Source organism: Heptranchias perlo, chromosome 15, assembly GCF_035084215.1.
Source record: "Heptranchias perlo isolate sHepPer1 chromosome 15, sHepPer1.hap1, whole genome shotgun sequence".
Lineage (NCBI taxonomy): Eukaryota > Metazoa > Chordata > Chondrichthyes > Hexanchiformes > Hexanchidae > Heptranchias > Heptranchias perlo.
In genome coordinates this window covers 49,244,782-49,261,472 of record NC_090339.1, presented here as the reverse complement: position 1 = coordinate 49,261,472, position 16,691 = coordinate 49,244,782, and the positions used below count along the sequence as shown (strand labels likewise).

Genomic DNA, 16,691 nt, shown 5'->3' with positions numbered 1-16,691 from the left:
GGATTGCTACTTACGAGATCGCAAAAAGTTACTTTTCTTACTGATTTATTGCAATCACCATGATTTCTAAGTTAATATTTAAAATAGTTATCATAGGTTATAAATGTCATCCATCATAATATCACACCTACAGTGACATTTATAGCGCAGTACCACCTTGGCTACTTGCAATTTTTTGTTTTTTTTAAACTAAGTTTGCTATTGGATCCCGGTACCTCCAGATCCAGTCCTGGTGTACACTGGCAACTTTTTAGCAGCATCCAAGAGAATTTGCTTTTGAACTTCAGGCCTTTCTTCTCGCTCGTACCGTTCTTTATCAGTTCCGGACAATTGGAACTATAAACACATAAAAAATGCAACAAAATCACACACGTTAACAAGAGTATGCCACAAAGTGTCATAATAAAAAGGGCTAAAAGCAGTGGAGCATGAAGCATAAAGCAGACTTCAAAGTATTCTATGGCAGGAACTCAGAAAGGAGTGTTCAGGTTGCCTCAGGCCTGTAACCCTCTCCTCTCCTCCCCTCCACCCCCCCCCCCCCCTTATAAATACTCAACCTCATTCACCCTCGCACTTTGTTGCTGTTTACCACCAGGACTAGTTGAAATAGGACAATAGAATTCAACCTTCCTCCAAAAAAACCTACAATCGTTCAGTCTGTGTTTTTAGTATACTAGAATCTATTTGCATTAATTACTGCTATATTTTAAAACCAAAGCACTCTAGTACTGTATATTGAGCACTAGCTTGCAGTGCTACAAAGTTGAAAGGTCACGTATTTAATCAACCACTCCATTCATATCCTGATCGGAGCTTGGCTGGGCAGTGAGGTGCTAAGCAGAGTTTCTGCCCTCCTTCTCAGCAAGGAGGCAAAAGTCAGGGGGCTGTCCTGCCTGAGCGGTACATTGGCTGCTACCTCACGACCCTCAACAGCCAGCCAAAGCAGGCTCTGCTAAATCTCTGGAAGCAGGCTGCCTGCCCAGCTCTGAGCATCAGAGACACAAGTCCGAGCAGAACTGAAAAAAAATAAATTTGTGTTGGGGAGGGGGAAGAGAGAACAAAAAAAACAGTAAGAACCTTGGTGTTACATACTATCCTGCAAAGATCTTATAACCTGTAAAATTCTACAGTACTATATTATGAACATACCACCTCAGTAAGTTTTATACAACTGCTTGCATTTGTAGTTAAATGTGTCTTGCAGCATTAGATCATGCCTTGTTTTAGAAGAGGCTTTTTCATTGCTTATTCCCTCACCGTTTAATTTAGTTTAAATTCTCCCTCATCGCCTTAAAGCTTCCAATTGAAACAGCCAACAGGAAGATGCGCATCTGCCAATGCTGCTTCAGGCAAAGTACACAAAAGGAGCCCAAAATAACGCTCCCTTTCAACGGCCTTCTCTATAGCTTCCTCCAACAGCACTGCTGGACTCAGCATCCAACTGCACTGAAGGAGCTGCGGCAGACACCTTGCAATCCTCCACTCTGTAGCAGAGCGCATTGGAGCATCAAGACCTTGTAATGAGTTTGCTCAATCCAGTCACCTTTACATAAGTCCTGTTGAAGTTAAGCAACACAAAAAGTTGGAACTTTTTTAAAAAAAAAGACGTAATTCACTGCATATTTCAGTCAAATTGAGTTACCTTTCGGGAAGGTTGAGATGGTTCTGTAAAAATAGCTTTGCAATAGGTCCACACAAACATCACAAAAAATAAATGAAATACCACAAGATACGCAGCTGCAATATAAAAAAAAACTGATCAGATTAAGCAAAGATGGTTCTATTTTTAAACAGAGAAATAATGACATTTGAATTTTAAAAAAACACATGTAGCTAAATTTACCAACAAATGTGTTCGTGTATGTGAAGGTTGATTAGACATTCAGTTCTGCTCTGCAGAGATATAGTGGCTTAGGTTTCTCAATAATAATGCTGATGGCAACCCATTAAAATGAGTGGGCAACCATTTGTGGTATGATTGGAAAATGTAGGCTAGTGGCTCATCATATGGATCCAGTGGAGAGTGATTAGGAAGACGTCAGGATAACTTCTTATAATGGCCCTATCCTCAAGTATTTGGCCAACTCACTCTCCAAATCAAAAACCTGTTTTTCTTTTAAAAGATTAATTACATTAAATCTCACCAGGTGGTGGCTGTGCCTCCAACTGAGGTTGCCATTTTTGCCGAGTTTCTGATTTATGAGTTAAGTATATAATTTCTCCCAGCACACCATGTTCCTCTACTGAAAGCAAGGAATGGCTTGGTGATGGGTAGAGGGGAAGGTTGAGTAAAGATGGGAGCAGAAACTGACCATTTTTTAGCATTGGCCATGAAAATGTCATTAATACAGCAGCCTCAAATGGAGATTGCTTGTAGCTAGACCAAAAACTTCCTCTGCTGTGCCTCAACAACGACCCTTGGTTCCAAACTCAGAAGAATTTTCCATCTCCGACACCAGCTACTTTCATCGCTTTTCTGTTGAAATTGCTAAATTAGTACCAATTAGCACTGCAGTTTTTGTGTTGCCAGCCATGAGTTGAGACTACCAAAATCTTTTAAATTTAGAACCTGAATAGCAAATGGAGGAGATTTTCATCCCAGCAGCCCCCAAACCCAAGGCCAGATATGAAAATATCACGTGCGACCTGACTGTTGCACAGCCCCAAGGCTACTTCAAAGAAATACCAGGAGAGAGCCTTACTGTGAAGTATTTCTTAAACACTGATTAAATAGCTCAATGACAGAAAATAGTATAAACGCTAAAGAAACTAATGTGACATGAGAGTCATCCGATATTAAAGGATGAGCACTGTAAGTTTTGCAATATTCCTGCGTTTAGTTTGAACTTTTGCTGACTACAGTAAGAGAGTCCAATTTTATATTTTTAGTTTAGAAAGAAAAGCACTTATATAGTGTTTTACTACGTCTGTTAGAATCGTCCGAAAGCAATGCAGACACATGAATTATTTTGAAGTGCAGTGATAGCTGCTATCAAGGCAAATGCACAACCATTTTTGTACAAGCAGGTTTCCTGATATTAAAACCATTTGTCAATGAATCTTTCAGAAGTGTTGCAATACCATAAAATTGTGACAAACAGATTTGCTTTCCTCACATGGGTCGTTATTTTGGCACTATTGCAATAGGAACCTCGCACTTATGGTGCAATTAGGATTGTTGTGAAACAAAATGATAGGGAAAACATATTTTGCAGTGTATTGCAACTAGGCAGAAAATACTTTCTGACTTTTAAACAGTCTAAAGAGGATCAGTTAAAGGAAATCAAATTATCTTTGGCAACAGAATGGAGTATTACTGATTTTATCACCAACCGTTTAACAAATAGTAGGCTCGTTCAAAATTTTGGAAGAGAGGGGAAAATATAAATCTCCATTGGAACATGTAGCTAAGTTGCCAGAGCTTGGGCAAGATGAGTAGATTCCATGTTGCAGACAATGAGTGGAACAGGGACAGTCATGACAGTGTCACACTATCGGAGCTCGAATCATATACAGATCACATATTACATTATGTTTAACGTATATACACATTAGATAACTTTATAATTTATTTCCAGTTGTAATCTACATCACAAGATAAACTGTGAAAATAGACTCAGGAGTTTTCTGAAAATCAGCAGAACCCCAAGACTAGGAGTACAGGTGGAGCAATGCCCTTTCACCTCGGTGATCTGCGTTTAAAAGCACTGCAGATTGATGGGAAGAAAAGCTGTCTGTTGGCCGCAAGGGTCTTACATGAATGAGTTAGCACAATCTCAGTCCACTGCACATTGGCCATTTGGAGGTTGAGGCACGTTAGTGCAGAGATTTTCATTTCTAGTTGGCTGTGCTATTTCTGACCTGAAAGTGCTCAACACCGGCACTGGATGCTTTTAGGAACATGGGAGCAGGAGTAGGCCATTTAGCCCTTCGAGCCTGTGCCGCCATTCAATGAGATCATGGCTGATCTGTGACTTAACTCCATATACCCATATCCCTTAATACCTTTGGTTAACAAAAATCTAACACTCAGATTTAAAATTAACAATTGAGCTAGTATCAACTGCCGTTTGAAAAAGAGAATTCCAAACTTCTACTACCCTTTGTTTGTAAAAGTGTTTCCTAACTTCACTCCTGAAAGTCTTTAATTTTTAGGCCATGTCCCCTAAACCTAGTCCCCAACCAGCGGGAATAGTTTCACTCTATCTAACCTATCAATTCCCCTTAATATCTTGAAAACTTCGATCAAATCAACTCTTAATCTTCTAAATTCCAGGGAATACAACCCTAGTTTGTGTAAGCTCTTCTCATAATTTAACCCTTGGAGACCAGGTATCATTCTAGTAAATCTACGCTGCACTCCCTCCAAGGCCAATACATCCTTCCTAAGGTGTGGTGCCAGAATTGAACACAGTACTCCAGGTGTGGTTTAACCAGGGCTTTGTATAGCTGTAGCATAACTTCTACCCCCTTGTATTCTAATCCGCTAGATACAAAGGCAAGCATTCCATTAGCCTTTATGATTATTTTCTGTACCTGTCCATGACATTTTAATGATCCATGTACTTTTGGACCTTGGTCTCTTTGGACCTCCACTGTTTCGAGCTTTTCACCATTTAGAAAGTACTCTGATCTACCCTTTTTAGGTCCAAAGTGGATGACCTCACACTTGCCTACAATTAAATCCATTTGCCACAGTTTTGCCCATTCACTTAATCTATTAATTTCTCTCTGTAATTTTATGCTTCCATCTACACTACTTACAATACTGTCTATCTTTATGTCATCGGCAAACTTGGATATGTGGCTCTCTATCCCATCATCTAAGTCATTAATAAATACAGTGAATAGTTGAGGCCCCATCACAGATCCCTGTGGGACACCACTAGTCACATCCTGCCAATTTGTGTACCTGCCCATTGTCCCTACTCTCTGGCTGAGCAGCAGCAGACAATTTCCTAACCAGGTCAATAATTTGCCCTCAATTCCATGGGCTTCAACTTTAGCTAACAGTCTCTTATGAAGGACTTTATTGAATGTCTTCTGGAAGTCCATATAAACAACATCCATAGACATTCCCCTGTCCACTACTTTAGCCACCTCTTCAAAAAATTCAATCAGGTTCGTCGGTCTTGACCTACCCTTTACAAATCCATCCTGGCTCTCACTGATCAGCTAAAATTTTCAAGGTGTTCAATCACTCTATCCTTAATTATAGACTCTAGTAATTTCCTAACAGATGCTAGGCTGACTGGTCTATAATTCCCTGGTTTCCCTCTCTCACCTTTCTTAAATAGCCGAGTGACATGCTATTTACATGAATTTTCCAATCTAAAGGAACGGTTCCTGAATTGAGAGAACTTCGGAAGATTAGAGCTAGGGCTTCTGCAATCTTCTCACCTACTTCCTTTAAAACACTGGGATGGAAACCATCTGGTCCTGGGGTTTTGTCACTCTTCAGTGCCATTATTTTCTTCATTACTGTTAATTTGCTTACATGAATTATGGTGAGTCCCCATCCCTGATTCAAAATTAGTTTCCTTAGAATGAGAAAATGATGCATTTGTTAACCGTCTCATCTCTCACCTCAATGAGCAGCAAAAATCACCAAAAGAGAATAAAAGATAGAATGCCCCAAAGATTAAAGTAATGCTTCAACTCATTGACTTTATTTTATTTGAGAAATCGAAGGGCCAAAGCCCACAGTGCAGCACACCACGGCCGAAAGGAATAGGAGAAAAGACAAAGTAAGTCAAGTAACAGTGACTGGGTGAGGCCAGACTTGAGATTTAAAAGCTTTAAGAATGTAGGAAGGGAAAAAAAGCCGAGGGAATTAAGGAGTTCCAGTTTCGAGGTTTTGGGAAAGAATGCTAGAGTAGAGAGAGATGAGATTTGATTTCAAAACAGAAGATGCAGGGAGGAGAAAAGCATGTAGGATGACATAGTTGCAGCCTTGGAAGGAACAAGAGAAGAAAATTCAGAGCAGCATTGACCATAATGCTACTGATAAAATAGAAAGGCAAGAAAGGGAAGAATGTGGTTGAAGCTGAAAGAGCAATTGCCTATCAGAAGGCAAGCTTTTTCTGAAGTTCTGTGCAGGATGTTAGAACAGCCTCCACAGATATGGGAGCAGTATTCGAGACTTGGATGGAATTGGGCTGCTTGTTATTATCTACATAAATATATTAAATTCTGGCATATTGTGTGCAATTAGTCCAAGTGTCGCACTTAGCTTCCTGTAACACAACACATCCTCCCATTCACTGTCAACAATGTCGCAGGAGATCTGCTGGTTGCCACTACTTATTAAACTATTTGTTTCATTGCAGGTGCACTGACTCAACGGAAAGGTAGAAGAGAGTGATGAATATGAAAGGTTTATAAAGCAATGGGTGTGTAGTAGAGCAGCAGCATACTGGTGAAAGGGAAATGAAGGGTCATGGGTTTCAAACCGAGTGCGAGAGCTGTGAGCTTATACAGTGTGACACTGGGAAACGGATAACATAGTTCATGGCATCTGATCTGGGCATATGGTATCACACATCAGGTATCACCTGATTGTTACTGGATTACTAGCTCATCACTTATTTAGCACAGGTTTTAACCTTGCTAAAATCAGTTTGGGAACCACCTGTCAAAAACACAAGTTTTTAATGAATTCAGTGTTTAAGATGAAGATGTTTCTGGCCATTCCTCCAATTAAATGTCTTATTCTTTATTGGAAAATGACACATTCAGTTTTTCAGCTTCTATATAAGAAACTGGACAGACATGCATGGATATTCAGCTCTGAAAGCTCATCTGTTAAGATCAAAAGGACAACATACTTGGTGAAGAGCTCTAGTTTCTGGGCACTTTGCTCAGTGAAAGCTTGTTGTTGCACCCAGAACAACTGGCCTTTATGCTCTTACGTAGCTTTGTTTCAGTATAACCTTGCCAACTGAGGTACCTTTCCTTTCAAATTACTGCAGTTCCCAGTAGTTTATTTCTGCAATGTGGTTTAATTAAAAAAAAACTAAATTTACCACAGATTTTTTCCATCTTGAATCATACTTTCTCTTTCTTCATGTCCAATTTCTTACACACCGTAACAGAGATAACTTGCACAATTTGTCTTTAATGAGAAGTTTATGACCCCTTTTCTTGTGAAATAAAACAAAGATGCCAGATGTTACTGGTTACAAGGACGTTCAGTATCTACTAGCTTCTTCTGTGGATTTCATGCTGCCATCAGTCGCAACCAGGGTACCAGTTGCAGCATTGGGCAGAGGTCAGCAGCAACTGTGTGGCAGCGTGCCAGCAGGCTTGACAGAGCCCACACTGTATTTACACAGACACATTCTCTTTTGTTTGCCCTTCAGCTCGGCCATTTTAAAAATACTAGTAGAATCAATCTGTACGTCCATCTGGAAGATTCTCCAGCATTTTTAAACCGGTTGCAGTCAGATTTCCTTCTCCACTCAAAATAGTGTTTTCAAAGACCAGAAGATAATTGCAGAGATTAGCCTCTGTCCCATTATTCAAGCTTCATATTATTTGCTGTGCAGATGTGTTCACACTAGGCTCGTCAATGACTGGCACTGTGTGCCAGTTAACTATCTTCTTTATAATAATTTTTTTGCGTCTGTAATTTTCATCTTTCCAATTAAATATCTGCTTTTCAGCTTTCTAATTGGTCTTTCCTTTTTTTCTGAATTTTCTCATTCAATCAATCACATTCTACAGCCAAAATGACCACTCACTTTCTATTAGACAAAATCAGATTTCAGAAACTAGATAGAACTTAACCAATAGGGTATAGAATTGTACCACCATATTGGACACTGCAGCCACAGAACACTTCCAACAGAATGGGGTTCTGAGTTCCAATCCCCACTTCCTGTCCCTTCCCTCATCAAAGGTCCTGCTCTTTCTCCCTTCTGGAGTCATACAAATAGAGGGGAATTTTTTTTAATTTTTTTTAAATTCGTTCACGGGATGTGGGCGTCGCTGGCGAAGCCAGCATTTATTGCCCATCCCTAATTGCCCTTGAGAAGGTGGTGGTGAGCCGCCTTCTTGAACCGCTGCAGTCCGTGTGGTGACGGTTCTCCCACAGTGCTGTTAGGAAGGGAGTTCCAGGATTTTGACCCAGCGACGATGAAGGAACGGCGATATATTTCCAAGTCGGGATGGTGTGTGACTTGGAGGGGAACGTGCAGGTGGTGTTGTTCCCATGTGCCTGCTGCTCTTGTCCTTCTAGGTGGTAGAGGTCGCGGGTTTGGGAGGTGCTGTCGAAGAAGCCTTGGCGAGTTGCTGCAGTGCATCCTGTGGATGGTACACACTGCAGCCACAGTGCGCCGGTGGTGAAGGGAGTGAATGTTTAAGGTGGTGGATGGGGTGCCAATCAAGCGGGCTGCTTTATCTTGGATGGTGTCGAGCTTCTTGAGTGTTGTTGGAGCTGCACTCATCCAGGCAAGTGGAGAGTATTCCATCACACTCCTGACTTGTGCCTTGTAGATGGTGGCAAGGCTTTGGGGAGTCAGGAGGTGAGTCACTCGCCACAGAACACCCAGCCTCTGACCTGCTCTCGTAGCCACAGTATTTATTTGGCTGGTCCAGTTCAGTTTCTGGTCAATGGTGACCCCCAGGATGTTGATGGTAGGGGATTCGGCGATGGTAATGCCGTTGAATGTCAAGGGGAGGTGGTTAGACTCTCTCTTGTTGGAGATGGTCATTGCCTGGCACTTATCTGGCGCGAATGTTACTTGCCACTTATGAGCCCAAGCCTGGATGTTGTCCAGGTCTTGCTGCATGCGGGCTCGGACTGCTTCATTATCTGAGGGGTTGCGAATGGAACTGAACACTGTGCAGTCATCAGCGAACATCCCCATTTCTGACCTTATGATGGAGGGAAGGTCATTGATGAAGCAGCTGAAGATGGTTGGACCTAGGACACTGCCCTGAGGAACTCCCGCAGCAATGCCCTGGGGCTGAGATGATTGGCCTCCAACAACCACTACCATCTTCCTTTGTGCTAGGTATGACTCCAGCCACTGGAGAATTTTCCCCCTGATTCCCATTGACTTCAATTTTACTAGGGCTCCTTGGTGCCACACTCGGTCAAATGCTGCCTTGATGTCAAGGGCAGTCACTCTCACCTCACCTCTGGAATTCAGCTCTTTTGTCCATGTTTGGACCAAGGCTGTAATGAGGTCTGGAGCCGAGTGGTCCTGGCGGAACCCAAACTGAGCATCGGTGAGCAGGTTATTGGTGAGTAAGTGCCGCTTGATAGCACTGTCGACGACACCTTCCATCACTTTGCTGATGATTGAGAGGAGACTGATGGGGCGGTAATTGGCCGGATTGGATTTGTCCTGCTTTTTGTGGACAGGACATACCTGGGCAATTTTCCACATTGTCGGGTAGATGCCAGTGTTGTAGCTGTACTGGAACAGCTTGGCTAGAGGCGCAGCTAGTTCTGGAGCACAAGTCTTCAGCACTACAGCTGGGATGTTGTCGGGGCCCATAGCCTTTGCTGTATCCAGTGCACTCAGCCGTTTCTTGATACCACGTGGAGTGAATCGAATTGGCCGAAGACTGGCTTCCGTGATGGTGGGGATATCGGGAGGAGGCTGAGATGGATCATCCACTCGGCACTTCTGGCTGAAGATGGTTGCAAACGCTTCAGCCTTGTCTTTTGCACTCACGTGCTGGACTCTGCCATCATTGAGAATGGGGATGTTTGCAGAGCCTCCTCCTCCCGTTAGTTGTTTAATTGTCCACCACCATTCACGACTGGATGTGGCAGGACTGCAGAGCTTTGATCTGATCCGTTGGTTGTGGAATCGCTTAGCTCTGTCTATAGCATGTTGCTTCTGCTGTTTAGCATGCATGTAGTCCTGAGTTGTAGCTTCACCAGGTTGGTACCTCATTTTTAGGTACGCCTGGTGCTGCTCCTGCTCCTGGCATGCTCTTCTACACTCCTCATTGAACCAGGGTTGATCCCCTGGCTTGTTGGTAATGGTAGAGTGAGGAATATGCCGGGCCATGAGGTTACAGATTGTGCTGGAATACAATTCTGCTGCTGCTGATGGCCCACAGGGCCTCATGGATGCCCAATTTTGAGCTGCTAGATCCGTTCTGAGTCTATCCCATTTAGCACGGTGGTAGTGCCACACAACACGTTGGATGGTGTCCTCAGTGCGAAGACGGGACTTCATCTCCACGAGGACTGTGCGGTGGTCACTCCTACCAATACTGTTATGGACAGATGCATTTGCGACAGGGAGATTGGTGAGGACAAGGTCAAGTAAGTTTTTCCCTCGTGTTGGTTCGCTCACCACCTGCCGCAGGCCCAGTCTAGCAGCTATGTCCTTCAGGACTCGGCCAGCTCGGTCAGTAGTGGTGCTACCGAGCCACTCTTGGTGATGGACATTGAAGTCTCCCACCCAGAGAACATTTTGTGCCCTTGCTACCCTCAGTGCTTCCTCCAAGTGGTGCTCAACATGGAGGAGGACTGATTCATCAGCTGAGGGAGGACGGTAGGTGGTAATCAGCAGGTTTCCTTGCCCATGTTTGACCTGATGCCATGAGATTTCATGGGGTCCAGAGTCAATGTTGAGGACTCCCAGGGCCACTCCCTCCTGACTGTATATCACTGTGCCGCCACCTCTGGTCGGTCTGTCCTGCCGGTGGGACAGGACATACCCAGGCATGGTGATGGAAGAGTCTGGGACGTTGGCTGAAAGATATGATTCTGTGAGTATGGCTATGTCAGGCTGTTGCTTGACTAGTCTGTGGGACAGCTCTCCCAATTTTGGCACAAGTCCCCAGATGTTAGTAAGGAGGACCTTGAAGGGTCGACCGGGCTTGGTGTTTCGCCGTTGTCGTGTCCGGTGCCTAGTGGTCCGATGCCGGGTGGTCCGTCCGGTTTTATTCTTATGATGACTTTTCGTAGCGAGATTTTACAACTGAGTGGCTTGCTAGGCCATTTCAGAGGGCAATTAAGAATCAACCACATTGCTGTGGGTCTGGAGTCACATATAGGCCAGACCGGGTAAGGGCGGCAGGTTTCCTTCCCTAAAGGACATTAGTGAACCAGATGGGTTTTTACGACAATCCGGTAGTTTCATGGCCATCATCACTGATACTAGTATTTTAATTCCAGATTTTTATTTAATTAATTGAATTTAATTAATTAATTGAATTTAAATTCGCCAGCTAGGGTAGGTGAGAGGGGCGGGGGTTAAATTCTTCAAAACCCGACCCCAACCCGCCGTGAACGTACCCACTTCCAGTTTAACCGGCAAGGAAGGTTGGGGCGGTGGGGGGGAAACGGGCGAGTAACCTGCTCTCGAGAGGCAGGTCAGTAATTCGAATAGGTTAACGAGGCTGCATGCCTCAGATTTTAGCAGCCATTTGGATTTAACAGTTGCAGGCCAGGTTTCCCAAGGCTCGGGAAAAACGGCAGCCAAAAGGAGGCGAGAACTGCCGGATCCAGCAGGTAAGTGCTTTTCCAGCACTGCTTGTGGACCAGGAGGAGCAGGAATGCTTTCCCCCAGACCCCCAAGCAAACCTGCCACGACCTGCTTCCCTCTCTGCGATCTCTCTTCCTGCCCCCCACCCCCAGCGATCTCGCTTTCTCTCCTCCCCCGGCAATCTCTCTCTCCCCTCCTCTTCCTCCACCTCCACCCCACAGCCTGTGTGATCTCTCTCTCTCTCCTCCAAACCCCCACCCCGACTCCGCGCGATCTCTCTGCTCTCCTCCCCCAACCCCGATCAATCGATCTCTCCTCCTCCTCCTCCTCTCCCTGCCCACCCCACCACCCGGGCGATCTCTCCCCCCCCCCACCCTTGTCCCCGGCGATCACTCCCCCGCCCTGCCCGCGGTGATCTCTCCTCCCTCCCACCCATCTCACTCGCCTCCGCCTCCACCCCGGCGATCTCTCTCTCTTTCTCTTTCTCTCTCTCTCTCTCTCTCTCTCTCTCTCCCTTCCCTTCCCCTCCCCTCCCTCTCTCCCCCATCTCCTCTCCCCAACCCACCACGCGATCTCTCTCTCTCTCCTTCTCTTCCATCCCACCGTGCAAACTCTCTCGCCTCCCCTCCAGCCCCCCGCGTTCTCCCTCTCCCCCTCCAGCACCCTGCGTGTTGTCTCTCTCTCTCTTTCTCCCCCTCCAGCCCCCCTGCGTTCTCTCTCTCCCCCCTCTCCCCCTCAGCCCCCAGCGTTCTCTCTCCCTCCCTCTCCAGCCCCCCGCGTTCTCTCTCTCTCTCCCTCCCTCTCCAGCCCCCCGCGTTCTCTCTCTCCCACTCCCCCTTCCGCCCCCGCGTTCTCTCTCTCCCTCTCCCCCTCCCGCCCCCGCGTTCTCTCTCTCCCTCTCCCCCTCCCGCTCCCGCCCCCGCGTTCTCTCTCTCTCTCTCTCTCCCTCCCTCCCTCTCCCCCTCCCGCCCCGCGCGTTCTCTCTCTCGCTCCCTCTCCCCCTCCACTTCCAGCCCCCCTCGTTCTCTCTCTCTCTCTCCCCCTCCCTCCCTCCCTCTCCCCCTCCAGCGCCCCGCGTTCTCTCTCTCTCCCCCTCCAGCGCCCCGCGTTCTCTCTCTCTCCCTCCCTCCCTCTCCTGCGCCCCGCGTTCTCTCTCTCTCTCCCCCTCCAACCCCCCACGTTCTCTCTTTCTCTCTCTCTCTCCCCCTCCAACCCCCCGCGTTCTCTCTTTCTCTCTCTCCCCCTCCAGCCCCCCGCGTTCTCTCTCTCCCCCTCCAGCCCCCCGCGTTCTCTCTCTCCCCCTCCAGCCCCCCGCGTTCTCTCTTTCTCTCTCTCCCCCTCCAGCCCCCCGCGTTCTCTCTCTCCCCCTCCAGCCCCCCGCGTTCTCTCTCTCCCCCTCCAGCCCCCCGCGTTCTCTCTCTCCCCCTCCAGCCCCCCACGTTCTCTCTCTCTCTCCCCCTCCAGCCCCCCGCGTTCTCTCTTTCTCTCTCTCCCCCTCCAGCCCCCCGCGTTCTCTCTCTCTCTCCCCCTCCAGCCCCCTGCGTTCTCTCTCTCTCTCCCCCTCCAGCCCCCCGCGTTCTCTCTCTCTCTCCCCCTCCAGCCCCCCGCGTTCTCTCTCTCTCTCCCCCTCCAGCCCCCCGCGTTCTCTCTCTCTCTCCCCCTCCCCCTCCAGCCCACCGCGTTCTCTCTCTCCCCCTCCAGCCCCCGCGTTCTCTCTCTCTCCCCCTCCAGCCCCCCGCGTTCTCTCTCTCTCTCTCCCCCTCCAGCCCCCCGCGTTCTCTCTCTCTCTCTCTCCCCTTCCAGCTCCCCGCATTCTCTCTCTTCCCCTCCAGCTCCCCGCGTTCCCTCTCGCTCTTCCCCCCTCCGGCTCCCCGCGTTCCCTCTCTCTCTTCCCCCCTCCAGCTCCCCGCGTTCCCTCTCTCTTCCCCCTTCCAGCTCCCCGCGTTCCCTCCCTCTCTCTCCCCCTCCAGCCCCCCGCGTTCTCTCTCTCCCCCTCCAGCCCCCCGCGTTCTCTCTCTCTCTCCCCCTCCAGCCCCCCGCGTTCTCTCTCTCTCTCCCCCTCCAGCCCCCCGCGTTCTCTCTCTCTCTCTCTCTCCCCCTCCAGCCCACCGCGTTCTCTCTCTCCCCCTCCAGCCCCCGCGTTCTCTCTCTCTCCCCCTCCAGCCCCCCGCGTTCTCTCTCTCTCTCTCCCCCTCCAGCCCCCCGCGTTCTCTCTCTCTCTCTCCCCCTCCAGCCCCCCGCGTTCTCTCTCTCTCTCCCCCTCCAGCTCCCCGCGTTCCCTCTCGCTCTTCCCCCCTCCGGCTCCCCGCGTTCCCTCTCTCTTCCCCCTTCCAGCTCCCCGCGTTCCCTCCCTCTCTCTCCCCCCTTCCAGCTCCCCGCGTTCTCTCTCTCTCCCCTTCCAGCTCCCCGCGTTCTCTCTCTCTCCCCCTCCAGCCCCCCGCGTTCTCTCTCTCGCTCTTCCCCCCTCCAGCTCCCCGCGTTCCCTCTCTCTCTTCCCCCCTCCAGCTCCCCGCGTTCCCTCTCTCTTCCCCCTTCCAGCTCCCCGCGTTCCCTCCCTCTCTCTCCCCCCTTCCAGCTCCCCGCGTTCTCTCTCTCTCCCCTTCCAGCTCCCCGCGTTCTCTCTCTCTCTCTCCCCTTCCAGCTCCCCGCGTTCTCTCTCTCTCTCTCCCCTTCCAGCTCCCCGCGTTCTCTCTCCCTCGCTCCCCTTCCAGCTCCCCGCGTTCTCTCGCTCCCCTTCCAGCTCCCCGCGTTCTCTCTCTCTCTCTCCCCCTCCAGCCCCCCGCGTTCTCTCTCTCTCTCTCCCCCTCCAGCCCCCCGCGTTCTCTCTCTCTCTCCCCCTCCAGCTCCCCGCGTTCCCTCTCGCTCTTCCCCCCTCCGGCTCCCCGCGTTCCCTCTCTCTTCCCCCTTCCAGCTCCCCGCGTTCCCTCCCTCTCTCTCCCCCCTTCCAGCTCCCCGCGTTCTCTCTCTCTCCCCTTCCAGCTCCCCGCGTTCTCTCTCTCTCCCCCTCCAGCCCCCCGCGTTCTCTCTCTCGCTCTTCCCCCCTCCAGCTCCCCGCGTTCTCTCTCGCTCTTCCCCCCTCCAGCTCCCCGCGTTCCCTCTCTCTCTTCCCCCCTCCAGCTCCCCGCGTTCCCTCTCTCTTCCCCCTTCCAGCTCCCCGCGTTCCCTCCCTCTCTCTCCCCCCTTCCAGCTCCCCGCGTTCTCTCTCTCTCCCCTTCCAGCTCCCCGCGTTCTCTCTCTCTCTCTCCCCTTCCAGCTCCCCGCGTTCTCTCTCTCTCTCTCCCCTTCCAGCTCCCCGCGTTCTCTCTCCCTCGCTCCCCTTCCAGCTCCCCGCGTTCTCTCGCTCCCCTTCCAGCTCCCCGCGTTCTCTCGCTCCCCTTCCAGCTCCCCGCGTTCTCTCGCTCCCCTTCCAGCTCCCCGCGTTCTCTCGCTCCCCTTCCAGCTCCCCGCGTTCTCTCGCTCCCCTTCCAGCTCCCCGCGTTCTCTCGCTCCCCTTCCAGCTCCCCGCGTTCTCTCGCTCCCCTTCCAGCTCCCCGCGTTCTCTCGCTCCCCTTCCAGCTCCCCGCGTTCTCTCGCTCCCCTTCCAGCTCCCCGCGTTCTCTCGCTCCCCTTCCAGCTCCCCGCGTTCTCTCGCTCCCCTTCCAGCTCCCCGCGTTCTCTCGCTCCCCTTCCAGCTCCCCGCGTTCTCTCGCTCCCCTTCCAGCTCCCCGCGTTCTCTCGCTCCCCTTCCAGCTCCCCGCGTTCTCTCGCTCCCCTTCCAGCTCCCCGCGTTCTCTCGCTCCCCTTCCAGCTCCCCGCGTTCTCTCGCTCCCCTTCCAGCTCCCCGCGTTCTCTCGCTCCCCTTCCAGCTCCCCGCGTTCTCTCGCTCCCCTTCCAGCTCCCCGCGTTCTCTCGCTCCCCTTCCAGCTCCCCGCGTTCTCTCGCTCCCCTTCCAGCTCCCCGCGTTCTCTCGCTCCCCTTCCAGCTCCCCGCGTTCTCTCGCTCCCCTTCCAGCTCCCCGCGTTCTCTCGCTCCCCTTCCAGCTCCCCGCGTTCTCTCGCTCCCCTTCCAGCTCCCCGCGTTCTCTCGCTCCCCTTCCAGCTCCCCGCGTTCTCTCGCTCCCCTTCCAGCTCCCCGCGTTCTCTCGCTCCCCTTCCAGCTCCCCGCGTTCTCTCGCTCCCCTTCCAGCTCCCCGCGTTCTCTCGCTCCCCTTCCAGCTCCCCGCGTTCTCTCGCTCCCCTTCCAGCTCCCCGCGTTCTCTCGCTCCCCTTCCAGCTCCCCGCGTTCTCTCGCTCCCCTTCCAGCTCCCCGCGTTCTCTCGCTCCCCTTCCAGCTCCCCGCGTTCTCTCGCTCCCCTTCCAGCTCCCCGCGTTCTCTCGCTCCCCTTCCAGCTCCCCGCGTTCTCTCTCTCCCCTTTCAGCTCCCCGCGTGCTCTCTCTCCCTCTCTTCCCCTCCAGCTCCCCGCGTTCCCTCTCGCTCTTCCCCCCTCCGGCTCCCCGCGTTCCCTCTCTCTTCCCCCTTCCAGCTCCCCGCGTTCCCTCCCTCTCTCTCCCCCCTTCCAGCTCCCCGCGTTCCCTCCCTCTCTCTCCCCCCTTCCAGCTCCCCGCGTTCTCTCTCTCTCCCCTTCCAGCTCCCCGCGTTCTCTCTCTCTCCCCCTCCAGCCCCCCGCGTTCTCTCTCTCTCTCTCCCCTTCCAGCTCCCCGCATTCTCTCTCTTCCCCTCCAGCTCCCCGCGTTCCCTCTCGCTCTTCCCCCCTCCAGCTCCCCGCGTTCCCTCTCTCTTCCCCCTTCCAGCTCCCCGCGTTCCCTCCCTCTCTCTCCCCCCTTCCAGCTCCCCGCGTTCTCTCTCTCTCCCCTTCCAGCTCCCCGCGTTCTCTCTCTCTCTCCCCTTCCAGCTCCCCGCGTTCTCTCTCTCTCTCTCCCCTTCCAGCTCCCCGCGTTCTCTCTCTCTCTCTCCCCTTCCAGCTCCCCGCGTTCTCTCTCCCTCGCTCCCCTTCCAGCTCCCCGCGTTCTCTCGCTCCCCTTCCAGCTCCCCGCGTTCTCTCGCTCCCCTTCCAGCTCCCCGCGTTCTCTCGCTCCCCTTCCAGCTCCCCGCGTTCTCTCGCTCCCCTTCCAGCTCCCCGCGTTCTCTCGCTCCCCTTCCAGCTCCCCGCGTTCTCTCGCTCCCCTTCCAGCTCCCCGCGTTCTCTCGCTCCCCTTCCAGCTCCCCGCGTTCTCTCGCTCCCCTTCCAGCTCCCCGCGTTCTCTCGCTCCCCTTCCA

The 16,691-nt window shown here is 51.1% G+C and overlaps 1 protein-coding gene across 3 annotated transcripts in view; it reads right to left on the bottom strand.

Annotated features, from left to right (window-relative positions):
• Positions 1-16,691, bottom strand: part of zdhhc15b (zinc finger DHHC-type palmitoyltransferase 15b) — a 57,241-nt gene that overhangs the window by 13,997 nt on the left and 26,553 nt on the right. For all 3 annotated transcript variants that reach the window (XM_067997186.1, XM_067997185.1, XM_067997184.1), the window contains 2 exons: positions 1,643-1,737; positions 216-336 (listed from right to left, as the gene is read on the bottom strand). In XM_067997186.1, the coding sequence (XP_067853287.1) occupies positions 216-336; positions 1,643-1,737 (216 nt within the window). The remainder of the gene's footprint in view (positions 1-215; positions 337-1,642; positions 1,738-16,691) is intronic.